A 23554-nucleotide genomic window follows, 5' to 3' on the forward strand; every position below is an offset into this window, starting at 1 on the left:
GTTTTGGCCATGGAATCTCTGAATCCCCCTGTTCATTCCTTTTCTTCAGGGACTACGGGGAGAGCAGCCTTGCCTGCAACACACCCCTAATGTTTGCAGGTCTGCAGTTAAATTACTGTAATCAGGGATTCAGCCAGTCGATCAAGTAGTAGATCAAGAAGGAATTTTTTCTTCCATGCACAAGTGGACAGATTTATCTGGGTTTTTTCCCCCCCGCTTTCCTCTGATGTGTCAGGGAGTGGCCACAGCTGAAGATGGGACAGCGGATGGGTGGCCTGGGCTCTGAGAATCTTGTTCAGATGCTTGACTGAGGGTCTTACCCAGATGTTTGGGGTACAGCTGATCACCATTTTTGGGGTCAGGAAGGGATTTCTACCAGTCAGATTGGCAGGAACCTTGGGGCTTTTCCACCTTCGGCTGCAGCATAGGGCATGGGTCGCCTCCTGGGATCAGCTGGGCATGGCTCATCTCAGCAATTCCCTGTCATCACAGGGAATTTGCGTATTGGGGGGGCCTCACTGGTTCTCTGGGGCTTACAACAGGTTAGTCTCCTGATGGCTGAAATGCTTTAGTCTCTCTCAAATCTTGGGGCCTCATACAGGAGAAACTGGGTGAGATTTAACAGCCTGTGATAGACAGGAAGTCAGACTACATGATCTGCTAGTCCAGGGATGGGCAAACTTTGGCCCGAGGTCCACGTCAGGGTTGTGAAACTGTATGGAGGGCCGGGTAGGGAAGGCTGTGCCTGCCCAGACAGCCTGGCCCCCGCTCCTTATCTGCCCCCTCCCACTTACTGCCCCACTCAGCTTCTGCCCCATCCAACCCCCCCCCCGCTCCTTGTCCCCTGACTGCCCCCTCCTGGGACCCCCTGCCTGCCCCTCTGGGACCCCACCCCCATCCAACTCCCCCTGCTCCCTGTCTCCTGATTCCCCCCGACCCCTATCCACACTGCCGCCCCTAACCCCTCCACCCCGGCTCCTGACAGCCCCAACCCCTATCCACACTCTTGCCCCCTGACAGGCCCCCGTGGACTCCCATGCCTGTCCAACCCTCTCTGTTCCCCGTCCCATGACTGCCCCCCGCCCCAACCACTCCCTGTCCCCTGCCTGCCCCCGGGGTCCCCTGCCCCCTTATCGTGCTGCTCAGAGCAGCAGGAGCTCGCTGCCCGGCCAGAGCCAGCCATGCCGCCAAGCTGCCCGGCAGGAGTAGCGGGCCAGAGCGATGGCGGCAAGCTGAGGCTGTGGGGGGAGGGGGGCAGCAGGGGAGAAGCCGGGCTCTAGCCTCTCCGGCCCGGAGCTCAAGGGCCGGGCAAGACGGTCCTGTGGGCTGGATGTGGCCCGTGGGCCATAGTTTGCCCACCTCTGTGCTAGTCCCTTCTGGCCCTAAATTCTATTGACTCTGGATCCCAGCATGCCCTACCCCTGCTCTAACCCATCAGACCCCACTCCCCTCCCAAAGGATGGTTAATATCTCCTGCATGTCCCTTTCCTATCATGTCACAGGGCGTGATCCTCTTCCTGCAGAAGCATCTGGGCCCAGGACTCAGCTCAGCTGGGATCTCCAGGGGCCAGACCAGTGCATTTCAGCCTCTCGGTTTCAGAGAGTGGCCTGGCTGGCTAAGGGGGCAGGAGAAGGGGAAGGGGCTGCTGGCTCTGACCAGGGCCCAGGGCTGTGGGAGGGACTGGCTGATGCAGGGGTATGGGATACAGGGCCTTTCCCCTCCTGGGGACGCTGGCACCGGAGCCTGTACTGTGGGGCAGTCAAGTTGGGAGTCCCAGCACAGCTCCTAGGGGGACCATCTCCCTTGGTGGCTGGATCCAGGTGGAAGTCAGGCTCTTGGGGTGACTCCTCCCTTGCAGGAGCTGCTCTGCTGTCTTCCCGCCCCGTGTAGCCGCGCGCCCCAGATTCACGGGGGGTAGATGTGGGGTGGGAGGCGGGGCGGAGACAGTCCCCACACATCCGGAACCCTGAGTTGCTAGGGTTGGTCTCCCCCGGAAGGGCCCTTTTGAGTGAGACACCGTATCTGGCTAGGGGACTGTTTTCCAGTAACTCCCATCCACAGCCGTTGGTTGCTGTAGCAACAGATCCTGCCCGTCCTAGAGCAGGATATGGCGGCCACCTCCTCCTCCTCCTCCAGCAGCGAGAGGTGAGGGGGGTGTTGGTGACCCCTGAACCCCTCTTTCCTGGGCCTGGTTAGCTGGGGGTGGCAATGACTGTGATCCTCTTCCCAGCGGGGGACGGGCTGGGGCTGGGAGCCAGGACTCCTGGATCTCCTCCCAGCTCTGGGAGGGGAGTGGGGTCCAGTGGTTAGCATAGGGGAGGGGCTGGGAGCCAGGACTCCTGGGTTCTATCCCAGCTCTGAGAGGGGAGTGGGGTCCAGTGGTTAGCGTAGGGGAGGGACTGGGAGCCAGGACTCCTGGGTTCTATCCCAGCTCTGAGAGGGGAGTGGGGTCCAGTGGTTAGCGTAGGGGAGGGACTGGGAGCCAGGACTCCTGGGTTCTATCCCAGCTCTGAGAGGGGAGTGGGGTCCAGTGGTTAGCGTAGGGGAGGGGCTGGGAGCCAGGACTCCTGGGTTCTATCCCAGCTCTGAGAGGGGAGTGGGGTCCAGTGGTTAGCTTAGGGGAGGGGCTGGGAGCCAGAACTCCTGGGTTCTATCCCAGCTCTGAGAGGAGAGTGGGGTCCAGTGGTTAGCATACGGGAGGGACTGGGAGCCAGGACTCCTGGGTTCTATCCCAGCTCTGGTAGGAGACTGGGGACTAGTGGTTAGCATAGGGGAGGGGCTGGGAGCCAGGACTCGTGGGATCTATCCCAGCTCCAGGAGGAGAGTGGGGTCCCATGGTGAGAGCAGATGGGGAGGGATTGGGGCTGCTGGAATTTCTGTTCCTTTTTTTTTATTGAAATCTATCCCAGTTTCTCACTGTCGCTCTGTGTCTACCTGTCTCTTTGTGTCCCCACCCTGTCCACATCCCCCTCCAGTAATGAAGCCAACTCCAAATGGCTGGATGCCCATTACGACCCCATGGCCAATCTCTACACGTTCTCCTCCTGCATCGGTAAGTCCAGGATCCTCCCATAAAGTGCCCTTAGCTGAGAGAGCTGGGGAATGGTCCAGTGGGATTCTCCTGGGTGGAGGCCCATGGAGTGGTTAGAGGTGGGGAGAGAGGGGGAAAAGGGCCCGGAGTTCTGGCTCTGTGAGATGCGTGAGGGCTAGTGGTTAGATTGGAGGGGGACTGGGAATCAGGACTTTTAGTTTCTATTCCAGTGGTTATAATGTGTGGGTGGTGGGGTGCTGATAATCCAAACAGCTGGGTTCTGTTCCTGCCATATTGTCTCTGTAGGTGCTTAGATAAGTCCCTTCCCTTATCTGGCCCCCACATTCTCCATCAATAACTTAGTGAGGTACCTCGCAAAGGAAGCTCTTCTCAAGGTCACTTAAGCTCATGTGGTGCTGGCAGATGGCAAAGCATAGTTATGTACAGATACATGGGATCTCAACCCTGGGAATACGAAGTAAACTCTCCCCTCCCTCCCACCCAGGTTTGTTAACACTCATGGGGATGGGAGCTCTTGTTCTCTCCATAGTCGCCTCTCTGTCACAGTGAGTGTGTGAAACACCCAGCCACAGCAAACAGGATGTGGAACTTACAAACGCAGGGAAAGGCAATGAAGGGGATGGTCTGAAGCTTATTTAAGTCTGAGGCCTGATGCCCGGTTGGCAGGAAAGTGTTCTCCGTTAAAGATTTAACCCCCTCCCACTCTTCAGTGACAGAACCCCAGCTCCACATCTCTAGGTCCTCCAAGGAGAACTCACTGGAAAGCAGCTGTTGCCTTCCTGATAATGCTGGGAAGAAAACCTTATAACTGTCTACATTATCCCTTCCCAGAACTGGGGATAAACCCACGTGTTCTAGCCCCGAGCTCTAACCTCCTGGACTCCACTCACCTCCCAAAGCTGAGGTTAGAAGCTTGGTTCCCAGCCTGCCTCGGATTACAATTAAATAACTAACTGTAGCGCATAGCAAGCAGCCCCGGCTGCCAGGGCCCTGTGTAATCCCTTCTAATTGTTGTATGCAGTGTAGATGTAGCTGTGTCAGTCCCAGGATATTAGCGAGACAAGGTAGGGGAGGGAATATTTTTTTATTGGACCAACTTCTGCTGGTGAGAGAGAGAGACACGCTTTCAGAGTATCTTTCCCACACCGGAGGAAGAGCTCTGTGTAGCTTGAAAACTTGTCTCTCACACCAACAGAAGTTGGTCCAATACCTTGTCTCTCTAATCAATTCTATGGCACCTTGTCTTCCTCCTGTCCACCGCTAACATCCCTGGGAGGGGGAGATAGATGGGAGCTGTGCTGCTAGGGATAATGACTAATACTGTTGGGCTCATGCTAGTTAGGGCCAGTGGAGGGCCACCCATTACAGGGGTCTCAGACACTCTCCCCTAGGGCATATCCCCCAACTTTCCATGCCACTATGGACATTTGTGGGACCCTGCTGAGAGCATTCCAGAGGGAAACCGGACACACAGCAGTGATAGACACAGCCTTGTGGTTACAGGGCACTGAGCATAGTGGCTAGATGGTCTGCCTTCTTGAGTTGAGGATAGAACCCAGGAGTCCTGGCTCGCAGTGATGCTTTTACACTCCATGGTTCCAGAGCCCCTTTTACCTCAAAGTCCTTCAAATTATTACATGGCTCTGGAGCACAAGCCTCCACAGTTGGTATGGAATGAGCCAGCACATCTGCGAGGAGAGAACACCTCCTACTACTCCCACCCCCACAAACTCCCTGCAGCACAGTGCCCCCTGGCATCATGCTGGGGCACTGTGGTTAGTATTCACTGGGAGGGGAGAGCATCCCCTTGGTCTCCCATGCAGATACTGGGCATGGCTGGACCTGCTGAGCCGGAGGGAGGTTATCAGGGATGCTGACTCCACATCTCTCTTTTGTTCCAGCCCTGGCTGACCTGCATGGCGATGGAGAGTACAAGGTGAGGAAGGATGGCCTGCCTGCCCACCCCAGGCAATGGGCCTACCCAACCTGGTATCTCACCCCTCCACCACCTCCCAGATCAGCCCCCTGGGCCTGGTATCCCCCATACTCCACCCTGGCTTTGGCTAACCCCCCAGGGGCAAACAGCATCTGGATGGGGAGTGTGTCTCTTGGGGCGGGGTGGGGGAAAGCATTCAGGGTGGGGGTGAGCATTCTGGGCCAGTTGCCTCTCTGGGCAAGGGGTAGTGAGGGTGTCCATGCCCAGCCCAGCAGGTGGGAGCTGCCCTGGGGTGGGGGGTGAGGACCCCCCAGCACTACCCTTCTGTCTCTGTCTACCCCCCAGCTGGTGGTGGGTGACCTGGGCATGGCTGGACACACCATGAGGCTGAAAGTGTACCGGGGCACGGGGCTGGCCAGCGAGAGCACCTTGTTGGACCTGCCGGCTGCCGTGACCACCTTCCTAATGGACCAGAATGAGCCACGCACGCCTGCCGTGGCCGTGGCCTCCGGACCATTCATCTATGTCTACAAGAACCTGCGACCCTACTTCAAATTCACCCTGCCCCCCCTGGATGCCAACCCCCTGGAGCAGGATGTCTGGGAGCAGGCCAAAGAGGTGAGCAGGTTGGGGGTGGCATGGCCAGCCCAAGGTACCTGTCCGCACCCCTGCCCCACATCAAACCAATGGGCCCACCCCTCCCTGGCACTCCACATCAGACCCAGCTCTGGGAGTGGGGTCCAGTGGTTAGAATACAGAGTCTGGGAGCCAGGATGCATGGGTTCTATTCCCAGCTTGTAGTCATGTGCCTTCCCATCTCTCTCTCTGTCTGCATCTCGTTCCAGGACATGATCGACCCCCTGACTCTGAAGGAAATGCTGGAGGGGATCCGGTGAGTGGCTCTTCCTTTCCACCATGGACTGTCACATCACCACACCGCCCAAAAACTCCATCCTGGTCCCTGGCTTAGCAAGTGATGGGAGCTAATGCCAGAGGCATTTAACATTCGATCCCTGGGTGTGGACACTGGGGAGATCCTTGAGGTTAGAGCTGGACATGCTGAAAGCCAGGACTCCCGGGTTCTATCCCCAGCTCTGGGAGTGGAGTGGGATCTAGTGGTTACGGTAAAGTGGGTGAGAAATCTGGACTCCTGTGTTCTGTTCTGGGTTGTGGATGGTAGGGTCTGTGATGGTGAATGTATCATACTGAGTTTCTGTCCAATGTCTTCCTCTCTGTTCAACATCTTCGTGTGTCAGGGACAAGGCGGAGATCCCCCTGTCGGTACGATCACTGAGGTAAGACCATATGGTACCACTGAGGGCAGGGAGTGGCATGAGCACCTCACCCTCCAGCGATTTCCTGGCTAGCACCAAAACCCTGGGCTGGGAGCTCTAGGAACCCAGCTTTTTCAGGGATTGGAGCAGGAAGCTTGAGGCTGGTGGCCAAGGGAGAGGGTGTGCAGGGGTCAGGGATGGATCCTGGCAGCAGAGAAGCCCGGTGGTGTAGGGAGCACAGGCTGGAGGGGTGGGAATCAGGGAGGGATCTTGGCAGTGGGGAGGCAGGGGGAGTGGGGAGCACAAGCCAAGGGTGGGTGGGGATCTGGGAGGGAACTTGGCAGTGTGGGGGATGGGTGGTGTGGGGAGCACAAGCCGCGGGGTAGGGATCGGGGAGGGATCTTGGCAGTGGGGGGGACGGGTTGTGTGGGGAGCACAAGCCATGGCGCGGGGATCGGGGAGGGATCTTGGCAGTGGGGGAGGCAGGTGGTGTGGGGAGCACAAGCCGAGTTGGGGGGGATCTGGGAGGGACCTCGGCTGTGGGGGAGGCAGGTGGTGTAGGGACCACAAGCCGGGGGGGTGGGTGATCGGGGAGGGATTTCAGCAGTGGGGGAGGCAGGTGGTGTAGGGAGCATAGGCCGGGTGGGGGGACATTGTCCCAAAGCTTGGAAGGCTCTCAGCAGCAGAGCTCCTGTTCTAAGTGGTACGGAGGACACTGTGGACCAGAGCAAGCTGTGTCACTATCCCACAATCCCCTTCTCTGTCTCCCCAACCCCCAGGTTCCTGGCCCAAGATGTACCAGAGATGGAGAATTTTGTAAACCTACATAAGGGGCAACCGATCAAGCGCCAGGTGGGTCCTGCCCTGCCCTAGGTCTGCGGGAAACTCCCCAGTGGATCCTCCAAGAGTAAGGGACTCAGGGGGATGGGGGTTGGAGAAAGGGAGTATTCTAGCATTTCCAGTTCCCCACCGACGACTTGTGGGTCCCAGCAGGGTCTTCCGGGTACCCTTCCTTCCCAGCATACCCTCTGGGGAGACTGGCACTGCCCTTCCTGGGTAGAGAGGGAGACTGGGGAAGGGGGAGAGGTCCATACCCCTCTCATGCCCATCTCCCTATCCAGACTGTCATCACGTGCATGAGCACACTGAAGAAGAACATGGCAGATGAGGATGCTGTCAGCTGCCTGGTGATTGGGACGGAGAGTGCCGATGTCCTCATCCTGGACCCTGAGGCCTTCACTATCCTGGCCAAGGTAAGTGGGGTGCCAGGTGAGGGGGTCCCTATATAAACAGTCCCCGCATCCCACCCCAGAGGTGGCTGCATCTCAGCACCAGGCGAGGGACCCCTGCTCATATATAGCTCGTTCCCACGGGTGTGGGGCTGCCCCAGCTTTCCATTTGCTGTTGCAGATGACGTTGCCAAGCGTGCCAGCCTTCCTGGACGTGATGGGGCAGTTCGATGTGGAGTACCGGGTCACGGTGGCCTGCCGGGATGGGAGCATCTACATCCTCCGCAGGTGACAGCCAGTCGTGAGGGGTGCTTGGGGCTGGAATGGGACAAAGGGGAAGGCAGGGGAGTGCTGAGGAACATCAGATAAGGAACCTGCTATGTCTCCCCCTCCCACCAGATCAGATCTATGGTCCTTTCCAGCTTGGTATTCCCTTCCCTCTCCAATCAGATCCATGGGCCCATCCCAATACTCTGCCTCCCTGCTGCCCCACTGCCCAACAGCCACCAGTGCCAGGCCCCAGTGCCTGAAGGTTTAGTTTTGCTGTAACATTCCTGCTGGTGAGGCCTGTCTGTGCCCATTCCCTTGGCGCAGGGGGTGGGGAGGGTGACTGGAGCCCACAAGGCAGGAGTTGGAGGAGGGGATTGGGTGGGGCAGCAAGCACTGTGGGGGGCTGGCACTGACCTGTCTGCCCTCCCTTCCCACTCCAGGGAGTCCAAGCGGCCCAAGTACTGCATCGAACTGAGTGCCCAGCCCATGGGGCTGGTGCGGGTACACAAGAATATCGTGGCTGGCTGCTCCGACGAAACCCTGCAGGGCTATACACAGAAGGTGGGAATGGGTGAGGGCACCCCCTACGGGGCACTAGGGGTGGGGCAGCTGGGCAGGTCTTGGAACCTGTGTGCCCCTAGATCTACTCCCTACACCACCTGTTACCAAGGCGCCTCTCCCTGGGGGCCAGTGGGAGGTCTCCATGGCTCTATTCTAAGTCTAGTCTGCTTAGGGGGCCAGTGTCACAGGGGTGCCACACAAGGGATCCTTGTATAAATAGCCCCTCTGCCCCACCCCAGAGTCAGATAAACAGCCTTGCATCTCACCCCAGAGATGGCTACATTTGAGTGCCAGATCTCTTTCTCTTACAGGGGAAGAAGCTGTGGACAGTCTATCTGCCAGCCCCACTGATGACCATGAGCCTCCTAGATCATAAATCACGCGGCTTCCAGGCTGTGATGGTAGGTCTGGCCAACCAGGAGGTGCACATGTACCGGGATAAAAACCTTGTGGACGTCATCCGCACCCAGGTAATTTCCCCATCAGGCAAAGCCAGTGCTGGGGTAATGCAGGACTCTTAATGCAGGACTCTGTCCCAGCTTTGGGAGGAGAGTAGGGTCTCATGGGTTAGAGCAGGGGGCTGGGAGCCAGGCCTCTTGGGTTCTATCCCTAATTCTGAGAAGGGAATGGGATCTAGTGGGTTAGAGTGAGGAGGCTAGGAGCCAGAATTGTGGGTCTGGTAGTTATGGACAGTGGCCGAGCTGCCTGATACCCCATTACCCCCTCCCCTTTGCTCCCCCACAGGATGTGGTCACCAGTATTTGCTTTGGCCGCTATGGGCGTGAGGACAACACCCTGATCATGACGAGTAAAGGTGGGCAAGGGGTGTGCTGGGTGGGCACCATTCAGTTCCATGTGCTGCTGTGCAATACTGAATGCACCCTGCAGGGGATGCTGTTGGCTGTAGGCATCAGCTGGGCTCCAGCTGGTGGGTCAGGAAGGAATTCAACTCCTGTGGGACAGTGCGGTGCAGCGAGGGGCATTAACGGGACCAGCCACTATTGGAGACAGTACACCACGGGGGATGGGCCCATGGGTCTGATCTAGGAAGAGGGGATTCAGGAGCTTTGTGCCCATTTGTACTGTATCCTGGTTATCCCACTGCCCAGGCGGGGGGCTGATCATCAAGATCCTGAAGCGCACAGCCGTGTTTGAGGAGAAGGACATGTCACTAGGCCCTCCTGTGGCCCAGAGCATCCGACTCAGTGTGCCCAAGAAGACCAGGCTTTACGTGGACCAGACGCTGCGGGAACGCGAGAATGCTGTGGGTGAGTGGGGCAGGAATGGTGGGTTGAGGAGGGGGACTGCTTGTGGGCAGATTGGGGAGGGAGCAGCTGGGAGTGTAGGGGAATGAGTGGGAGGAGTGGAGATTGGGGGTGGGAGGCAAGGTGGGGCATCTCCCACTACATTTTCCATGCCCCCCCCCGAACATGGGTCTCTTCTTACGCGCCCAGCCATAGAGCCACCAGTCCCACTCTGAGCATCCACTATAGGAAAGATAGAAGCCACTGGCCTGGGATTTACTTACCAACTCAGCATGTTAGTGCAAATGCACGAGCCAGCCACTGGGGGGTGCTGTGCTGCAGGGAGCAGGATGGGGACTCAGTGGCAGGCACTCTTCCCGCAGTCAGTGCTGCCCCAATGCCCCAGGGGGCGCTGCGCTGCAGGGAGCAGGGTTGGGGGCTCAATCGGGGTGCTGAGCCTGATGCCGCAGTGCTACACTAAGGGGCACTGTGCTGTAGATAAGGCGTAAAACCAAGATCCATTGTGATTGGTAGAGATCCCCCTTGTTGATTGGCTGCTTGCTGCAGGCTGACTTTCTGTCCTCACTGTCCCTTCATCCCTCACCAGCCATGCACCACGTGTTCCAGATGGACCTGTACCGGCTGCGGCTCATGGCAGCCCGGGCCTATGTCAAGGCGCTGGAGTCCAGCCTGGCGCCCATCACATCCACACTGCAGGAGCCCATTAAGATGAATGCAGTGGTGAGTGGGTCATGGGGACACCAGACCCTTGGAATGAGAAGGGTATGGGGCATTTGGAGGGAGCCAGGAGACGGGGTGAGAAAATTCAGGATTGTGCAAGCGGAGGCTGGGAGCCAGGAATCCTGGGTTCTCCACAGCTTGGGGGCGGGGCCTAGCGGGCGTGGGGCTGGGCTGTTTTCCCTGCTGTGGGTTGTCCCTGTGTGGACTATTTTTTAAATCCTGCTCCCATCCTGCCCTGCAATACTCACTCCTGCCCGCTCCCGCCTTGTTTCTTGAATTTTTATCCTGCTCCTGCTATTATGGCAGTGGGACCCATGGGATCCCAGTCCCGCTGCAGGGCTCTAAAATTGCCCCAGCAATGGCTGAACGTGCTGCTTTCAGCAAATGTTTCCCGCCCAGCACCCTTCTACTCCCTGTACCCCATGCAATGGGATGGGAACCCCCTGACCCTCTCAACTCCCCCATTTAGAGGGATCGGAATCCTCATCCCTACAAGGGGATGAACAGCCCCTGCATCTCCCCTTCCCCACACACAGGGATTAGAAACCTCTAACCCTCCATGCAAATGGCTGGAGAGCCCCTGCATCATCATGCAAAGGGGACTGGAAGCCATCCCCAGGCACAGGCAGGGAGAGTTCCCACTGCCACCCTTAGCTCTGCGCTGCTGCTGTCGGCAGCGCTGCCTTCAGAGCTGGGCGGCCAGAGAGCGGTGCCTGCTGGCCGGGGCATTCATGTTGTTTGCAGTGTGGAAGGAATATCTTTTTAATCCTGCCCCCCGTATTGTTTCTTGAATTTTTCTCCCGCTCCCGCTGTTATGGCAGCGGGACCCTCGGGATCCCGGTCCCGCTGCAGGGCTCTAGGTTGAAGCTCATGGTCTAATCACTAGACTAAGCTGCCTGCTTTGGCAGGTCACTGGTGGGAGAGAAGCATCTGATTTCTCTGCTGCCCAAGGCGGAGGTTTTGGGAGCGCAGCAGACAGCGCCTGCAAGGCCACTACAGGATGCTACATGTACTTGGGGGGCTGCTCTTCCACGAGGTTACTGACCCACTGGGGAGGGGTCAGCGAGGAGCCATGCAAACAATGCCAGACTGGAAACCCTGGGCCTCAGGGAGCCCTGGTGGAAGAGTTCCTCTGAGAGAAGGTCCTGGGGGGGGGCTTGATTCCGGTCTCTCTGCATGGTGGGGGGATTTGTGGGAGCAGGGGGTTCATGAAGGTCGCAGACAAAGTCTGAGCAAGAGCCAGGAGCCACCATCAGCCACAGCCAGTGTTTAACAGGGAGAGGGATTTGCCCTTCGAACAACGGGAGCAGGGAACTCTCCATCGCTTGGGGGCTTCCAATCCAGAGGCGATGTGCCTCTAGCTGACTGAGCAGATCTGGGCTGAAGTCGGGAACGGAGAGGGTGAGATTTGGGATTCAATCATCTCTTTAGATTTCCAGGGGGACCTTTCTTGTGGCTCCTGTGATGGAGAACCCCCCAACCCCAGGCTGTGGGATCAAGGACTCCTCTCCCCCTTGCACTGAACTTGTGCTCAGGATCTACCCCCTCCCCACCCCACCCCCAGGTCCAGGGCATCGGCCCCACCTTCAAACTGACCCTCCACATTCAGAACACGTCAGCTGGGCGCCCTTCCATCAACCTGCTGGTGAGCTTCCTTTACGACCAGAGCCTCTATGCCATGAAGAGAGCCTTCTTCAAGGTACCCCCACTCCACAACACCTCTGACCGCTCCTATGGGCTCCTGCACTCTGACTAACTCAGCTTTGTCTCCCTACAGGCCCCTATGCTGGTCCCGGGACTGAACTACCCCATTGAAACCTTTGTGGAGTGTCTGAGTGACAAGGGGATCTCGGACGTCATCAAGGTTTATACAGGGACACCCAATCCCAGAGAGATGCCTGACCCTTTAAAATGCTCCCACCTCCCTCCTGCTGTGTGTGTGTGGGGGGGGGGGAGGGGTAGGACCCAGATGTGGCTGCATCTCAGTGCCAAGGGAAGGATCTGTGTATAAAGAGTCCCTGCACCCCACCCCAGAGGTGGCTGCATCTCAGCGTGGGGCTCTCTGTCTCCTCTCTTGCAGGTGTTTGTGTTGCGGGAGGGCCAGAGCATGCCCTTGCTGACTGCCCATATCAACATGCCAGTGAGTGAGGGCCTGGCTGCTGCCTGAACCGCCTCTGAGGGGCAATGGAGACCAGAGCTGCAGTAGATCCCATAGGAACCCTCACTGGATCAGAACCAGGACTGGGAGCCGAGGCCCCCTGCTGTACAGTGAACCACAAGCTGCCCCCAGGGTGCACACTGCTGATGTGGGACCATGTAGAGGGGGTGTTGGGGCTGCCGTCCCCACCCCAGCCTGGGGTGCAGACCCAGCTGCTTTGTCCGGGATCAGGCCAGCTCCTTACAGCAGGGGGGGCGGGAGGACTTATGCCTGGTTTGGTATCAAGAGCTGCTGGAGGATGGGGTGTTTCTCTCCCATCCACAGCCCTGGGGGTAGCACCTAGAAACCCCCTTAGCTGTGATCGTAGCATCCCAATAAAGCCAGGACAGTTGCTGTACGGGAGGGTGCTGGTGTGTGGAGTGTGCAGCGTGGGAGGAGTCAGGGGTGGTACTCTCAGGTTAACAATTCAGCAACCTCCCCCAATCAAAGGGGCCACACACATAGCACATAAAATCAGTTTAATGGCAGTTTCGTAGGCCCCTTTTGCTGCTGCAGCAAAGGGAAGGAGCATTCACTTGGAGGCAGTGTTGCTGGAAGGGCCAAGTCCAGCTCTGGGTACCTGTGGGTATGGAGCTATAGCAGTCTGAGTATCGAATTTATTCCCCCATCACACAGCGAAGGCCCATGGCCCCAGTTATTTCTGTCTTGGTGGTGGCAGGGGAGTCAGCAGGCTCTCTGCAGCAGCAGCATCCCCTTCAGGGGGGACAGTGGACTTTATGTCCCAGGACCCCAATGCGGTTGACGGTGGCTGTTACAGGGAACATGGTGATGCCACAGGCATTCCTGCCGCGATAGAGACGGTAATAGCCCTGCCGAGGGGACACGCAGTTAGGGACAGATGGTGCTGGACAGCCTTTCCTCACCCAGGGCTGCTCTACACTGGGAACTTACATTGGCATAGCTCTATCTCTCAGGGGTGTAAAAATCCACACACCCTGAGAGACATAGCAGTGCCGACCTACCCCTGCAGTAGCCTGTGCTAGGTGGATGGAAGAATTCTTCCGTCAGCCTAGCTCTTGCCTCTCGGGAGGTGGATGAACTTCAGTGACAGGAGAACCCCTGCCATTGGTGGAGGTGGCCGTGCAACTGTGTCGTGGTAGCGGTTTAAGTGTAGACATACGCTCACTCAGCCTTTGCATCAAACTGGAACGGGGTCTGAACCTGGACAGGGAGTGTATAATAAAAGCCCACATCTCACCCCAGTGGTGGCTGTGTCTTAGTGTTAGGCAGGGGATCCCTGTTTAAATGGTCCCTGTACCCCACCCAGAGGCCATCTCTGTAGGATCCCACAGCACAGCCTCCTTCAGACAAAACCAGCCCACGCGCACACAGACAGCACCGCCCTGTGGGCAGCCCCATACACTCCCCACTCACCTTCTCTCCCCAGTCTTCCCCCCAGGAGTTCTTGATGACCCAGTACTGCCTTCCCTTTACTGCAATTAATTGATGAAGAGAAAGGCACAGTGGTCTTAGAGTGCTTTTGACAGCTGAGCCCCCTGCCAAGCCCCCAGTTCATTTAACCCCATCTCACCCAAATCCAAACCCTTGTACAGCCCATCTCCACTCACCATCCCCGTAGCCAACCAGCAGGACAACATGATCCACCTGGTCTGGACTGCAGTTCTTCACCAAGGGCTGTGAGATGCCCTTTTTATAATGCTGCAGAGGCACAAAAATGAGCAGAAAGTGAGTCGGGGGGAGGGGGGTTAGTGGGCAGGTCACCATGGGATGGGCTGAGTAGCCAGAAGGCTTCTCCCGCATTGCTACAACTGGGAGGCACGTACCTTCATGGCAGCTGAGTTCAGGGTAACTGTGATTGGGCCCTCAGTTGCGACGTGTGCAGCTATTTCTACAAGAGGAAACCCAAATGTACTGGGTGGGGAGGAGGACCCAGGAACAAACACCCCTGACCCAGGCATGGCCCTACCAGGCTGCTACTGTCCCCACACACTGGCTACATTGGCCCTTGCCCCTCCCTGTGTCCTCTGGACCCTCTGCATCCCTCACATTCCCCCTCTGTTGCTCAGAGCTCCCCCAGGGGGAAGCATGAAACTAACCAGCCCCTTGTAGGTTTCACACACATCACCCCAGGCACAGCTGCCTGGAAACTGGCCAGGTCTTGATCAGTTCTGCCTCCACCCAGGTCCTGCTTCTCCCCCTCCTACCCAGTCCCCTTTGTTACCCCCTAATCCTGTTCCACTCCCCTCACTTGCTCCCTTTGCCCCCACCACTCCATCCTAGATGGCCCACTCCCCCCTGGCCCCAGTGCTGGCCCCACCCCAGCCCCTCTCCCCACAGGCCTCACCCTCCTCATCTCCAGGAAGTGTCTGGAAGCCCTGGATATAGGCAGCCGGCTCATACTTATTGAGGTTGTGGCATTTCTCCTGTCTCCCTGTGTAGGGGTAGGCAGTCTCGTTGGTCAGTCCACCTGGGAGGGAGTGTATGTGAAAGGTCTGGGATGGGCCCAGAGTGCCTCATTCCCTGCTCCATCCTTCCCCTGTTCTGGATTCAAGGATCAGAGTAAACCCCCTCCCCCCAAATTCAACCTGTCACAAAGAGTGGGGCCACAGCAGGGTCTTGGAATGAGGAGGGGTCTCCCTTCCATATACAGTATTGGGAAGATTGCTCCTGGTCTGGGTCAGGGTCCATGCAGCACCTAGCATGATGTGGGCCCCCAATCTCGATCAGGGTCTGCGCAGTGTCTGGTGATGGGGACTGCAGACTGGGCTGGGGTCTGCACAATGCTGGGGGCCCCAATCTCAGTCAAGGGGTCTGTGCAGCACCTGTGGTGACAGGCCCGAATCTGGGTAAGGGTCTGTGCAGTGCCTGGCACAATGGGGGGCCCCAGTCTGAGTCAGAGTGAGTCTCCATGCACTAAAATATCCTCACAGTAAACAGTTGTGAGGGGTGAATAGGGGACAGTCCAGGGGAATGTGGGGGGTTTATTGCCTGCAGGGCAAAGGACCACACGTCCCTCCAGTGCCTACATACGCTTGTGTAGCACCGTAGTGAAGGCATCCCACACGTAGCCCCCGTTGCACCCCACTCCGCACCAGCTGCAGTCCAACACCTCTGCAAGAGAAGTAGTGGGTGAGCACCAAGCCATCTCCCCCTCACCCCAGTCAGACCTTGGGATCCTGCTCCTGCTGGGTGACGCACACAGGCTCATCCCACAGCGGCTCCCAGCGGGGTGATCAACCCACCTCTGGATGGAGAGACTCAGCACCTGCCACCCCCTGCTTTAACATCTGGTGGGGGAGAGTTCCACAGGCAGGGCTCAGCGTCCAGTAGACTGGGGATTGGGGAGGGGATCCGGGCCTACAGGGAGGCAAGTCTGTGGTGGGGTTGTCCCCAGGCCCCCACCCCAGTGATTGCAGATGGGGTGCAAATATACGAAACCCAATGCATGGGGTCATGGTCCCTGTAAACCCCACACACCCAGCCTGCTCCCAGGTCCCTCAAGGGTTACAAGCTCCCAGTTTGGGACAGGAAACGAAGGGGGTACTTTACACACACACAGAGGGATTCTGGGCTGGGAAGGGGGAGGCGCTTAGAACATCCCCAGGTGCCCCCTCCTCTGTGCCCCATTCACCTGCACACAGCAGGGCAGTGCTGGGGTGCCCTGCCCTGTTCCAGTCGAGGGGGTGGGGCACCCCCCCAGTCCCTACCTTGCACCGAGAGGTTCCGGGGCTGGTGGAAGTGGATGTTCCAGAGGGACTCGATGTTGGCGACGGCAGCAAAGGCCCAGCAGGAGCGGCACTCCTGGCCCTGCGGAGAGAGGGGTGAGGCCCTACGTGGCACTAGGAGGCGCTGTGCTGTGGGGCAGGAAGGGGCGCTCTCCCCAGCCTCTGCGCTGTCCCCAGTGCCCCAGCTGAGGGAGGGGATGACAACTGGGGTGAGCAGTGCGGAAGGGGGCGTGGAATGATTTTGTCATTACTAAGCCCCCCATGGCACCCCCTGTCCTGCCCCATCTAACTGTCTGTCTGGGGGATTCCCAACCCACCCGTCCCACAACTACCTGGTCCTTCACGGCGGTCACAGCCCCCGCCTTCCTCCAATCGCAGGACTTAGGGAATTTCTTCCTCGGGCGCCGGGGGTCCTGGTGCATGGTATGGGGCGGGGGGCTCCAGAACATCCCCCGGAACTCCTCATCTGGGGAGACAGAGGGAGATGGTGCTGAGGGGGTGCTGGAAGGGGGAGTGAGGAGTGCAGAGCGGTGGGGGCAGGGAAGGGAGGAGTGAAGAGTAGGGGGGCAGGGGAAGGGGGTGCAGAGCAGTGGGGGGCAGGGGAAGGGAGCGGTACACAGCTGCAGGGGAGAGGGGTGCGGCGCTTGGTTAGGTGCTGGGCGTCGGGGGTCACTCCCCACCTGTCCAGTCGCTGAAGCGGGTCACCCCGTACTGCCCTGTGCCCCGCTCCGTCTCCTGCAGCCGCCGCGCCGCAAGCAGGCTCCGCGTGAAGATCCCGAAGCGTCTGTGCTGCTCTGGAGGGAGATGGGGGGGGGTCACGAGTACTGGGGGGCACGACAACCCCAGCCAGTGGCATCGGACATCCTGCCCCTCCCACCCCCCAGCACAAATCGGGGGCGTGAATTTTCCACCCGTCCAGCGCCTCTTTCCGCTGCTAGCTGCAGAGCCGAGCCACAGGGAGCTGGGTGTGAAACCAGAGGGACGGAAAGAGCGACACAGCAGCACCCCCCGCCCTCACGCGGCCCTGGGACTTGGAGGGAGGGGAGCATGCGGCCACAGGGTAGGCAGCTCACACCAGCCGCAGGCAGGCCAGACTCAGAGGTGGCTGCTCACAGAGGCGTGGAGAAGGGGATCGGGCTGGTCTGTGCACTCCCGCCTCAGCCCCATCCATCCCTCTGCTGCCCCCCGTCTTCTCCCCATGGTAACAGCCTCCAGGAAGAGCTGCCTGCCTCCCACACCGACAGCCCCCCTACCCTCCCTGTCCGTCACCTGCGGGGCTCCTGTAGGTTCTGTTGAACTGAATCATAAAATCCTTGAACATTCCAGTCACTTCAGCCTGAAATGGACAAACCAGCAGGATGGTGGGCAGCAAAGGGGCATCCTAGCAGCCAGTGCCCCTGCCTCAACCCCCACTCCCAGCCCCGGCTACCCACAGCCCTTCTGGTGCCCCCCAGTCCGCACCCACAGCCCCTTGCTATCCTACCAATGGGCTCCCCCCACCCACAGCCCTGCTAGTGCCCCCCAATCCTCTCCCCCAGCCCCCTGTTAGCCTAACCCTGGGCTCTGCGCTTGCTCCAAGCTCTGCCCATGGCCCTCAATCCCCAGCCCCTGGCTATCCCTGCTTTGGGGTGTAGAGTGGAGCCCACTGATGTCTGGGATGGATGGGGGCACATACCCATCTGGGTGAGTGTGTGTTGGTGTCTGGGGGGGGTAGCACGTGGAGCACGGGGGAGAATGCGGAGGATGGCATGTGAGTGTGCAAGGAGCATGAGGCACAGACTGGCCTATAGTGGTGGGGAATGGCTAAAGGACCTTCCTGTCCCGAGGGTGCTGGCTCCAATTCCTGTCCCTGGATTCGCCATGCATGCACCAAGGTGCTGGGTCTCAGCACAGTAACCAATGGCTCTTGGCACAGACACGTGGTGTCTTCTCTGTCCTTCTCTGGCTTTCAGGCCCACTCCGCCCCAAAACTACTCCCTCCAGGTGTGTCCTCCATCCCTTACCTTGCTGAGTTCAGGGGACAGGACAGAGCCAGCTGGGAGGGCACAGACCCAGACCCCCAGCAGCAGGAGGCAGGGACTCAGGACTCCAGGCCCCATGGCAGTAGCTGCTCTGTGCCTGCCCAGGCATCCTGTGGGGGGGGTTATATAGGCAAGGGCAGGCAGAAGAGTGACGGAAACCACAGAGCAGAGGAGCTGCAGGTGTGAGATCCGGGGACGGGGAGAGATGGGGGGGGTGGGGAATCCAAGGTGTGGGGGTTGGGTTTCAGACCCCCAAGCAGCATCAAACCTGCTCCTGTGCCCTCAGGGTCTGCACCACGGAGGGGGACAGATTTGGGGACAATGGGGTATTGTTCCATCCATTCCTATCACTCATCTGCTCTGCTACATTAAGCCCAAGGCCCCATCTCCTGGTGACCTCCCACCCCCATGGGAGGTACCAGTCCTCCAGAATCCAGGGACCTCAGGAACAAAGATGCTTATGGCAGCCACAGCACAGAACCTCTGTCTGGGGCTGGCCTGGCCACGCTGGAATCCAGCCTGGATGCCTGGGTCTGCACCCTGAGTCCAGGGAAAAGGATCAGCCATGACCTCCAGGTAACACTGCACTGGAGAGATGAAGCACATAGCACCCCCTACTGAGCTCCCCTGCAGCTCAGCGACCCGTCAGGTCTACTAGGGCACTGGGGTCAGCACTGATTGTGAGGGGAAAGCGTCCCCTATTGAATCCCCACCCTAGCTAGCCAGGCAGGACTTGATCAGAGACGTGACTGAGTCCATCCCACCCCACTGCAGCCTTGAACAGGTGCAGGTACTGAGCTTCCAAACAGCTAATCACCTGACAGATTTCATTCATTGTACCCAGCACCACAGGACTCTGTGCTTCATCCTGACACAAGCAGCCCCCTGCTATCCCAGCCCTGGGTTCCCCCTGACTCTGCCACTGCCCCCCCGTGACAACTCCTCAGCTTCAGACCCCATTTATCCCCAGAATCCCAGGCTCCCAATCCCTCCTCCTGCTCCCCACTTGGGCTCATTTAGTTGAGCAGCTGCTGTGTTTTAAGGGTCCCAGACCCAGGGCCTGTGCGGGAAGGTAGAGGGATTATTAGTGTGAAAGGTCTGAAATCTCAGTCACTTCTGGAAACATGGTGCCTGATTCACCAGTGAATGGGGAGCCCAGGGCTTGGAGAGCAGGGGCCTGTGGGTCAGGATTGGGCCCGGGGCTGGGAGAGCAGGGGCCTGTGGGTTGGGATGGAGGTGGGTGTGTTCAGCAGTGCTGGGACAGATGTTCCCTTCATGGCCCTATTGGAGTGGGGGAGTCCTGTGTGAAATATGCCAAGGTCAGGTCTGTCCGTGCTGGAAGTGGCTTATAAAAGGGTTTCATCCAGCCCAGTTGCCCCACCCCCAGATTCCCCTACACCCTGTCCCTGGCTGCTCTCCATCCCCCAGGACACGTACCCACTGCTCCCCATGATGCCCCTGCTCACTCTTCTGCTGTGCAGGGCCAGCTGGTCTACCTGCTGTGCCCCTCCCCCCATGGACCAGGACCAGGGGGCCCCATCAGATATCAGCATCCTGACCCTCAACTGCAGGTGAAGGGGGATGGGAATGGCTTGGCGCTCCCAGGAGCTTGGGTTCAATTCTGGGAGCCAGGACTCCTGGGTTCTAGCCGAGCTCTGGGAGGGAAGTGGGGTCTAGTGGGTTAGAGCAGGAGGGAGCTGGGAGCCAGGACTCCTGGGTTCTAGCCCAGCTCTGGGAGGGAAGTGTTGTTAGAGCCAAGGGACTCCAGTCTCAGCTGATTGTGATGAGTCTGTTTCCTGCTGCTGCAGCCCAACATGGGTCACAATCCCTGTGGGGCAGAGCAACCTCCTCAGGGTCCCAATCCCCATCTCTGCAGGGCCCAGATCACTCAGTGCTACACTCCTTCCTCCCTTCCTGCCCCCAGAGACAGCAGCGCTCTGGTACTCCCTTCTCCCAGGGCTCAGTGCCAGGGCACCTCCTGATCGGGGAGCAGGGAGTGGTGCTGAGCTTATAGCTTTAGGGGCATTTTGGACTCAGAAAGAGCCTCTAACACTGAAGCAGGGTGGGCTGTGGGTCAGGATAGAGGGGCACCAGCAGAGCTAGTGGGGGGATCCCAAGGCTGGGATCGGGGGTGGGATTGAGGGACATCTGTTCTTGTGTTGTCTGCCCAGCTGCAGGGAGCAGGCCCAAGTGTGTGTGTGTGGGGGGGGGGGGGTTGGGGAATGTTGTGTTGTGTAGGGAGTTCTGGTGTGTTTGTGTTGTCACAGTTTTCTCTCCCCAGCTGGTGGGGGTATTGTGTTTTTATGTAGCAGAGATGTGCTGGGCGGGGGGTGCTGAGTAGTTGGTTTTTTATGTAGCTGTGCTGTATTGTGTTGTGTAGGGGCATTATGGTGTGTAGTTGTGTAGCAGTGTTATGTTGTCATTCTCCAGCTGCAGGGGGTAGGCCCTCACCCCATGAGGATGATGTTGTATAGCAGTACTGTGATGTTGTGTAGGGGGTTATGGTACAGAACTGTTGTGTTGTGTATTGTGGTATGTTGTATAATAGTGTTGTGGTGTGTAGTCATGTAGCAAGGCTGTGTGGTGGTTGTGGTGTGTAGTTAGGTTGCACTGTTTGTAGCCATGGTGTGTTGCACAGGATTGTTTATGTTGTGTAGTAGTACTGTGGTAGGTTCTTGTGTTGTGGTGTTTTTGTTGTTTAGGGGTTGTGTAGCTGTGGTATGTTGTGTAGCAGTGTTGTGTTGTTGTGGTGTGCAGTTGTGTAGCAGTGTTGTAGTGCAGGAGATCATGTTACGTTGCTTTGTAGTACTGTTGTGTTGTCTAAGGGGCTACACTTCTCTGGCTGCTGTGACTGGACTGAGCCCCCAAGATCCCAGGGCCTGTGGGGGGGGGGCAGCTGCGGGTGGCCTGGGTCAAGGCCAGCACAGGGCTCCCAGCACCCCTGTGGATAGCATCTGAGTGACACCCTCTGCTCCCCTCTCAGCTGGAACACACCCTACAGCCCCACCCTCTAGTCCCTTCCCCCTGGGGGCAGCACTGGAGTGATACCCTCCCCCCTTGCACCCCACAAAGGCCCCCAACCACCTACCCTCACATTAATTCCCCCCTCCCCTGTACACCTCCCAGTGACCCACTGCTTCCCCCTTTGTACCCGCATCCTTCCTTTGACTTCCTTTTGCCCCCCTCAGGCCTGTCCCCTTCTCAGGGGTGGGGGGGCAGCACTGGAATGAGTTACACTCCCCTCTCATTGGCTGCTGCTCGCCCACTCCATGGTAACCGATCAGGTGATCCCGTTTGTGTGTTTGCAGAGATATCTTCCAATCAGATGCTGCTGATCCACTAGCAGTGCTGCTCCCTGCTCTCACTACCTGGTAAAACCACTGGATCCTTCCCCCAACAGCCAACGAGGGCCAGGTATTCCTGGGTTCTATCCTGGCTCTGGGAGGGGAGCAGAGTGTAGCTATTAGAGCAGGGGGCTGGGAGTCAGGACTCCTGGGTTCTATCCTGGCTCTGGGAGTGGTATCTAGTGGTTTGAGCGGGAGGACACCAGAATTCCTAGCTTTGCCCCTTGCCTTCCTGAAGGTCTTGAGGGTGCACTTGTCTATAACCTCCCCTTACATTCTCTCTGCAGACCCCAGACATCTGGTCCCCCCCCCAATTCCTATCACACACACCCCTCCCCTCGCCGAGTTCCACAGGCCCCAAAGGACCCCCATGTAGAGACCATCCCTCCAGTCCCTACTCCTCTCCCTCCTAGTCCTGCTGACCCCCATAGGCCCCCTGATTCCTGAAGACCCCTCTGCAGAGACCAAAAGCCCCAGTCTGTTTCCCTGTGGCTGAGAACCCCCCTCACATCCTCCCCTCTTTGCCCCCAGATCTCATCTGGCAGAGCTGGGCGCTGCACCCCAAGTCCTTCGCCTTCACTGAGTTCCTGGGCCCGAAGCCTGTGGCCTGGGCCCCCAACCTGCCAGAGATAGTCACAGAGCAGGTGGGGAAGTACCACCTTTCCTTATGCTTCCCAGCTGCCACCCTGTCACATGGCAGGTGGGGAGAAATGCCTTGATCACTGCAGGGTGTGGGGCCGTACTATCTGATCCCTGGGGGATACCTGGTACCAGCCTGATCGCAAGAGGAGGCGAGGGCCCCCTTATAGCCCGATCCCTCAGAAGAGTGGGAGGGTGACCAGTACTGGCCCGAGCCCTGTGTGGGGTGCCCTGACTCACTACAAGTCGTAGTGGTGAATTACTTAGGGAGAACCCCCCATGCTGCTAGCCCTCAGTTCTCCACCCTGCAGGGCCCTGGCTGCCTTCCTACACAGCACAGGGCTGGAACTGCATCTGGTCTAGCCAGATGGCACCTGCTCCTACAGCCCCCTCGGGAGCCTCAGTTTGGACCTCACCATCATCACTATGGGGATCTTCCTGGGGGAGCAGCTGCCGCACTGACTTAAGTCACTCTCTCTCCTTTACCAGCAGGGTGCATCCCCACACTGCTCCTCCCAACTGTCCTCCAAGCTGTGGCAACACCATCCCTTGAGGGTGCAGTGGAGCAAGATGACTCTGTGGAACCTAAGATGTCCATCCCCTCCCTGCCACAGAGCCCCATAATCCAGCAGGCACCCCACAAATCCCCCCTACTGCAAGAGGCTGCAGTACAGAGATCCCTGCATGGCTTTGGGAGGGGTTGCATTTGAACAGTATCAGGGGAAGAAAAATAATGGAACCCTCATAAAATTACCCCTCTTTTAATATAGGTCAGCGTTGTGGCTCTGTGACAAGTGGGGACACAGCTTAGCTACCATCAAAGTCCCCACTACTCTCCCATGCTGCCAGTCACTGCTCATGACTCCAAGACCCTGATCCTGCCCATGGGGCTGGATGCCAGTGGGGGAAGGATTCCTCCCCAGAGCTGATGGCTGGAATTAGACCTGCTGTTCTGCTTTGAGCAAGAGATCAGCTCAAGGTCAATTTCACAGCTGGGTCCGTTTCTGAAGAGTTCAGAAGGGTCCATCAGATCATCTAGTCAGCTTGGGTTTGAGAAAGAGGCGGAAGTAACCAGGAGGAAAGCCATTGTACAGTTGAGTCTCACTAACAGGGAGGAAGTGGTAGCAAACCTAGAAGTGGAAGGCAGTTTCGGTTAAAGTGATCAGGAAATGTGTTCATACCTCTAAGGAAAGGAAGAGCAGAGAGCAGCAAAATAAGGAACATGGACTTCACCAAAGCAGACTTTAACAAACTCAGAGAACTGGTAGATAAGGTCCTGTGGGAAGAAAATCTATGGGATAAGAGAGTTCAGGAGATTTGGCAGTTTCTCAAGGACAC

General features: G+C 58.1%; 2 protein-coding genes across 6 annotated transcripts; one reads left to right on the top strand and one right to left on the bottom strand.

The window, feature by feature from the left end:
- The first annotated feature begins 2051 nt into the window (after positions 1-2051).
- Positions 2052-12989, top strand: BBS1 (Bardet-Biedl syndrome 1). Of its 3 annotated transcripts, none has more exons than XM_077822506.1 (17): positions 2052-2146; positions 2977-3053; positions 4955-4989; positions 5335-5607; positions 5835-5881; positions 6246-6284; positions 7043-7115; positions 7385-7516; positions 7674-7780; positions 8203-8323; positions 8635-8793; positions 9068-9137; positions 9433-9591; positions 10175-10308; positions 11873-12007; positions 12086-12172; positions 12389-12989. In XM_077822506.1, the coding sequence occupies exons 1-17, from the start codon at positions 2109-2111 to the stop codon at positions 12473-12475; spliced, it is 1773 nt and encodes a 590-aa protein (XP_077678632.1). In that variant the 5' UTR covers positions 2052-2108; the 3' UTR covers positions 12476-12989. The 3 variants fall into 3 exon arrangements, with proteins under 3 accessions (XP_077678632.1, XP_077678634.1, XP_077678635.1); XM_077822508.1 differs by having other exon boundaries at positions 11873-11953; XM_077822509.1 differs by lacking the exon at positions 11873-12007.
- Positions 12968-18323, bottom strand: CTSW (cathepsin W). Of its 3 annotated transcripts, none has more exons than XM_077822511.1 (11): positions 18216-18323; positions 17482-17548; positions 16893-17006; positions 16545-16678; positions 16195-16294; positions 15518-15598; positions 14832-14954; positions 14311-14375; positions 14095-14185; positions 13901-13959; positions 12968-13335 (listed from the first exon to the last, which is right to left on the bottom strand). In XM_077822511.1, exons 1-11 carry the CDS (start codon positions 18309-18311, stop codon positions 13222-13224), a joined length of 1044 nt encoding a protein of 347 aa, XP_077678637.1. In that variant the 5' UTR covers positions 18312-18323; the 3' UTR covers positions 12968-13221. The 3 variants fall into 3 exon arrangements, with proteins under 3 accessions (XP_077678637.1, XP_077678636.1, XP_077678639.1); XM_077822510.1 differs by having other exon boundaries at positions 16542-16678; XM_077822513.1 differs by lacking the exon at positions 13901-13959 and having other exon boundaries at positions 16542-16678.
- Positions 18324-23554: the final 5231 nt, after the last annotated feature.

Source organism: Eretmochelys imbricata, chromosome 7 (genome assembly GCF_965152235.1).
Source record: "Eretmochelys imbricata isolate rEreImb1 chromosome 7, rEreImb1.hap1, whole genome shotgun sequence".
Lineage (NCBI taxonomy): Eukaryota > Metazoa > Chordata > Testudines > Cheloniidae > Eretmochelys > Eretmochelys imbricata.